The 6,594-nt window shown below is 44.8% G+C and overlaps 1 protein-coding gene across 6 annotated transcripts in view; it reads left to right on the forward strand.

Annotated features, from left to right (window-relative positions):
• The window catches only part of c25h19orf47 (chromosome 25 C19orf47 homolog), a 43,252-nt gene extending 36,922 nt beyond the window's left edge, over positions 1-6,330 (forward strand). For all 6 annotated transcript variants that reach the window (XM_072489996.1, XM_072489999.1, XM_072489993.1 and 3 more), the window contains one exon: positions 2,715-6,330. In XM_072489996.1, coding sequence (XP_072346097.1) covers positions 2,715-3,260 — 546 coding nt within the window. In that variant the 3' untranslated portion in view covers positions 3,261-6,330. The remainder of the gene's footprint in view (positions 1-2,714) is intronic.
• Positions 6,331-6,594: the final 264 nt, after the last annotated feature.

A 6,594-nucleotide genomic window follows, 5' to 3' on the forward strand; every position in this document is an offset into this window, starting at 1 on the left:
AAATGGTAATAATTCTTAGAGGGTTAACCTATACTGTCGGTTTTCTATTCAGGAGCTGCCCAATCGGAATCTTGTTTTGTGTTTGTCGGACAAACAGGACCAGAGATTTATGGCGATCAATTTCGATTCCTCAAATGAGCTATTCAGTGCCTTTCATGTGAATTGAGAAGTGCGTTCACAATTACATTTTTCATAAGCACTGCTCTTTGGGACCTTGCTCACGAAATGCGGCGTTTAGTTGTTTGGCTATTTAGCCTTGAAAATTTTTTTGCGCAGATTTTGGGAGAGGATTTATTTTCTTACAAGATATCTACTGGTGTCACACCAAATTAATATTACGTGGACTATTTTATAGAAATTGGTGTCGCCAGAAGCTATATATCTTCAGTTTCTGAGTCACCATTCTCTTTATTACTGCACTGCCCACTTTACACAATCTCGACTATACTTGTAAGTAAAGAAAAGACATTAGTTTAAATAAATTATGCTCTGTAATAAAAGCAAAATGATAGAGAATTTTGAAGCAGTAATTCAAACTCCCATGTTCTGCTGACATTGCCAGATTTTGCCTGATTGAATTACCACTTTATAAAGCCATTAAGGGCAAGCCTTCAATTGTCTGCCTGCTGTTGCAGTAAAATATGGCTCGCTGCTCATAAATTCAAAGCAATATGCATCTGATGAAGAAAACAACAAAACACAGGCTTGGAATAGCTGCTCCTGTGCACGCGCACTGTGGCCCTGGACGTCACTGGCTAATTGATCTCACAAAACCATTAAACCCAAACCATTATGAAAGATGATCCAATGATTATCGGAATGGCACGGTGTACAACGGGCAGCGACCTGCAAAATATTAGTGTTGAAATTGGAATCTTTGTTGCAAAAATACTTCTTCAAATCTCCACCCAATACCATTCTGTCCTTCCCCATGCACCCGCCTCATGCTTACCCAGCCCATTCTTTTCATCCCTCTCTTGTCATTCGCATTGCAGCACCTCCTCTCCCATGTCCCCTTCAAAACCCGCCATGCGTTTTCCTCCCTGCCTACGTGCCGGTTCCTGCACCCCCTCCCATGTCATGTACCTCAACCCTCCAACAAGTGGCGGGGCTGCAGTGCCTCCAATGGGGAGGAAGTGCAATTGCAGCTTGGCCTTGTTTATATTGACAGATCCAATATAAATGCAAACTTATCAATTATTATTTTTTTTCCAATTAAGGGGCAATTTAGCGTGGCCAATCCACCTAATCTGTACATCTCTGGGCTGTGGGTATGAAACCCACACAGACACGGAGAGAATGTGCAAACTCCACACGGGCAGTGACCCAGAGCTGGGATCGAACCCGGGTCCTCAGCGCCGCAGTCCCAGTGCTAACCACTAGACTTATCAATTATAAGTGAAACATTGACAGCAGTTGCAACTAGAGTCAAGTATTGAACATATATAGATGTCAGTGGGTCCCTTGTTTTCCAGGCGAATTGGAATAAATCTTCCAAAGCGATCTAATTAATATTAAAAAAACACATTGTGCAAAAGTGGTGTCTCTGCATTGGTACATTTTTGAAAATGTATTCACTGGGGTTTTGCAGTCATGTCGAACTCACTGGGAAATACACCAGAAAATGTTACACCACCACGGAGGCCATTCAGCCCCATCATGCTTGTGACAGGTTGCAGACGGAGCTAATCATTTGGACCCATTAGACCATAAGACATAGGAGTGGAAATAAGGCCATTCGGCCCATCGAGTCCACTCCACCATTCAATCATGGCTGATTTCAACTCCATTTACCCGCTCTCTCTCCATAGCCCTTAATTCTTCAAGAAATCAAGAATTTATCAACTTCTGTCTTAAAGACGCTCAACGTCCCGGCCTCCACCGCCCTCTGTGGCAATGAATTCCACAGACCCACCACTCTCTGGCTGAAGAAATTTCTCCTCATCTCTGTTCTAAAGTGACTCCCTTTTATTCTAAGGCAGTGCCCCCGGGTCCTAGTCTCCCCTGTTAATGGAAACAACTTCCCTACATCCACCCTATCTAAGCCATTCATTATCTTGTAAGTTTCTATTAGATCTCCCCTCAACCTCCTAAACTCCAATGAATATAATCCCAGGATCCTCAGACGTTTATCGTATGTTAGGCCTACCATTCCTGGGATCATCCGTGTGAATCTCCGCTGGACCCGCTCCAGTGCCAGTATGTCCTTCCTGAGGTGTGGGGCCCAAAATTGCTCCCGCCCTTTCCCCAGATCCTCTTAAATATTTATTACTCAAACATTTATCCATTTTCAAGGCTATGAGAGAGGGGGAGGAAGTGGGATAAATGGACAACTTGAGGCAAATAGCTACCGCTTACGCTTTAAAATTCTCTGATTTTAGATGAATTCTGCTCCGGCCATGTTTTCTCGTCGAAAGAACCCTCTGAATAAAAGACGTCCGAGCCTTTTGCTTCACCCCCTGTTTATGATAGCTTTGTACACGCCAGCCACCACTCTCGGCTGAAATACTGGTTTCTATTTTACTTTATCTGAACCTTTTATCACTTTGAACCATTCTATCAAAACTCTTCTTAATCTTCTTTGCTCTAATGAAGAACTTCAAATTCTCTACCCTCACCTCATAATTAGAAAATGCGCCGCAGTTTTGTCAGGACAGTTAGATCGGATATGAAGTAACTGCTGTATCTTTGCTGAAATTCTGCATCTTTTTTAGCCGACAGGAGTCTTCAGCCGCCTGGGTGAAGTTGTCAATCAGAAGAAGGAGAGCAGTGATGAGGACGATGCTGGGTCTGTGCTCCAATATGCTGGGGTCTTGAAGAGAGCCCCAAATGCAACCGGAAAGGAGAGTGCCAAGATCACTCTCGCGATCAAGGAGCGAGTCTCGGCTGCCAAAGCCAAGAACACGGTCACCACGATAAGGCGGCTGTCCATCCCCAAGGCCAACAGCAGGACTGTCCCAAGTGTTGGCGTTCAGGCCTCGATGGCAGCCCCCACACTCCGATTGCAGCCAGCGACTAAAGCCAAGGTCAGTGTCCGGCAGAGACTGGGGAAGCCCATTGCCACCGAGGCAGACACGCAGGACAACAAAGTCACCAGCACCAAAAGTCGCGGCAGCCCCGAGTTCACTGTGACCATCAAGAACACCGCGCGGACGGCGGTCAGTACCAAAGTGACCAGCAGCACCGAAGGCCGCCTCGCTCAGATGGATTCCACCGGAACTGTCAGTGTGTTTGAAAGGCTGGGGAAGAAACTGAAGTAGAGATTTCACCAAGGGCATGCGCAATGCTTTTATTTTTGTATGTATAAAAGGTGCCTCTTTAGTCATGGAGAAATACCACTTTTATCATTGACTGAAACACTGTGGTTTGTGTGATTCTCAAATACCTCTTTTACAGCGAAAAGCCACTGAGGATTAAGTGATAACGCAACACGGGGATCCTATTGAGAGGCAATAGTTGACAGGGGACAGGATTTTAACTGGCTCACCAATTTTGTTGCAATATATTAGGAACCCCAGATCTTACATGAGGAGTTTGAAGTTGTTTAAAGTTGTGCTAAATCTGGTACAGATATTTAGCCCCCAGGTTACTGCCTTGCATTGACACGCGCCTCGTGCCCGCTGTCGTACCATGCCATTGCCACTGTTTTCTGCTATTTCAGGGGGTGCAATATATCCGATTGCAGTCACAAATTCAGTGAACCCCTCGGGGACTCGGTTATGTTTAGTTGCTCTGATTACAGCGGAGCTGTTGCCTATAATGGGCTTGTGTGGTGTAGGGATGTCTCAGCACTGAAGAACTGATGGGCGCAAAACTGTTCAAAGCACGTTGCTTTCACAAAACTATTTTATGCATTGAGTGGTTTTAAAAAAAATCTAACCCTCTGTATGTATGGGCAGTTCCCTCCAACAGTTTGTTTTCCATGATTCCTAGAAGATATAAAATAATCTTAATTCTGCTTTCGTTGCCATAATTTGAATTGTGGAGGTTTGGCCTGGTGGCCCGTTTGTCCATTAACCTAGTCTCCTGGGTAAACAAGGTAGCTCCTTTTCTTAAAAAACAACGTTGATCCAATGAAGTGGCCAATTTCTAACAGGGTCGCCCAATGCCCCTGCACCTTCCAGCAAATGGAAGCAAAGATCAAAGAACGTTGACCAGGCAGAATAGGATGAACCAGTAGTGGCGGTGGTAAAAGAATGAGCGAGCTTTAGGTAATTTTGCGTTGGCCATTTTGAGCCAATTCTGCATGTTATACAGTTTAGGTACATCAAACGTAGATGTTACTTTTGACAACGTGTTCATTTAGGTTTCGCTGTAATCTACGTTTGTCCATTAGTTGCCAAAATGCCATAGATTGGCTATTTGTGTATTTTTTGGCTGTTGGAGAAATTATCCTGGCAGGTTTGATGAGGCTTTTCAATAGAACGGGTGCATGTGTCAGTGTGTGTGTGTGCGTGTGTGTGTGTGTGTGTGTGTGTGTGTGTGTGTGAGAGAATTGCTTTTATCACTTAATTTGTATCATTTTCTTCATCACTTCTTTTCCTGCATTTTAGTTACTGGTTGGCTCCCGAACCATTTGTGGAGTTTATTATGTCCGTCCTCCTGAAGCTGACCACAATCTCACTCTTTTCTCGTGCAGAGATCCAAGTAAACATTTTTTCCTCGTGCAGTAATAAACCTGGAAACAAAGAATCTCGGAATTTAGGAATGATCCCAGACATTTCACCCGCGATCTATACTGTGCTCAATCTCCAGCTGACCTCCAGTTTGCCACCTTGCTGCGTGTAGCATCCTGTTTGCCCGCTGACGCTGCCTGTTGCCCACTGTCACATTGGCCACGGCTTGCATTATTTAAAAAAAAATTTAGAGTACCCAGTTATTTTTTGTTTTCCAATTAGGGGCAATTTAGCGCGGCCAATCCACCTACGCTGCCCCTTTGGGTTGTGGGGGTGAAACCCACGCAGACACGGGGAGAATGTGTAACACGGCTTGCATTATTGACGAGTGCGCCTTGGGTATTTTTATCCAAAGGAACGCAGGCTTGACGGCTAATTTCACCCAACTTTGGTTGTTATAAATATCCAATAAATTAATACTCTGTTCCCGGTTATATGGAAGCCACTGAACAACGTTCATTCGCATGGCACTTGTAACATCGTAACGTGTCCCATTGAGCTTCACAGGAGTGTTGTCAGAAAAAGGTTGACACCGAGTCACATCAGCTTTTTTTTTCTTAAATTTCGAATACCCAATTAATTATTCCAATTAAGGGTCAATTTTGCGTGGCCAATCCACCTACCCTGCACATCTTTGGGGTTGTGGGGGCGAAGCCCACGCAGACACGGGGAGAATGTGCAAACTCCACACAGTGAAGTTTAAATTCCACGAGCTGCCGAGGTGGGATTTGAACCCGTGTCCCCCAGAGCAAACAGTCTGGGTCTCCAGATTATAGTGGTAATACCATGAGCCGCCGTCCCCCCCAGTTACTATTTCCCTTATTGTTTACCACATTTTCAAACCTTTGTCACCTGCAAACTGTGAAATGATGCCCCATGTCTGCGGGTCAAGGACATTAATTCTTTTTCAAATTTAGAGTGCCCAACTCATTTTTTCCAATTAAGGGGCAATTTGTAGCGTGGCCAATCCACCTACCCTGCACATCTTTGGGTTGTGGGGGTGCGACCCACGCAGACACGGGGAGAATGTGCAAACTCCACACAGACAGTGACCCAGAGCCGTGATCGAACCCGGGTCCTCAGCGCCGCGAGGCAGCTGTGCTAACCACTGTGCCGCCGTGCTGCCCGTGAGTCACATTAGCTTTGAGAACAGATACAAAATGCGTGTCAAACAGGCAGACTCTAAAGAGAATCTTAAAGGAAGAGAGGAGGGAGTCACAGAGCGTGAGGCGTAGGAGCAACCAAAGGCTCAGGCACTGATGCCAAATAATTTTCGTTAACATGTTGCATTACTCATTTTGTTAATTGCGCACAATTTTAGTTAAAGACAACCAAGTTACATCTTTGCTGCAAATTTCCCTTTTGCTTAAACATGCAGCTATATAAGTTGGCAAACTCTTAGTGATTGAAGAGAAGCTTCGGAGCGCTGATTTTTTTTCTCTCGCTTAAGCATAGCCTGTTCCCACCTTTGACACCCTTTTTGAAAACTTGATATCAGTGGGAAAGGCAGTGAAAGATTGCGTGTCTGCCCTTGGCCGACAGATGGATGACCATAAACTACAGATTGAAGTTTTTATTTTATTGAATGTGTAATGTTGCATTGTCCATGATTTAATTTTAAGTGAAAATTAAAATCTGATGTGTGAAATTTTAATTCCTTCGGGGTTGAATTAGCCTGGAATGGTGTTTGTGGGGTGGCGTCCACTGCTCGTCGCTGGAACGTCAAGTGAGCCAAGGGTTTTAGGCAGGAAATTCTTACTGGAGCAAGGAGTCAGCTCAAAGAACAAAGAAAAGTACAGCACAGGAACTCCAAGCCTGTGCTGACCGTCTAAACTAAAATCTTCTACACTTCCTGGGTCATAGAACATTACAGCGCAGTACAGACCCTTCGGCCCTCGATGTTGCGCCGACCTGTAAA

The sequence above is a fragment of the Scyliorhinus torazame genome, chromosome 25, assembly GCF_047496885.1.
Source record: "Scyliorhinus torazame isolate Kashiwa2021f chromosome 25, sScyTor2.1, whole genome shotgun sequence".
In the NCBI taxonomy this organism is placed as follows: domain Eukaryota; kingdom Metazoa; phylum Chordata; class Chondrichthyes; order Carcharhiniformes; family Scyliorhinidae; genus Scyliorhinus; species Scyliorhinus torazame.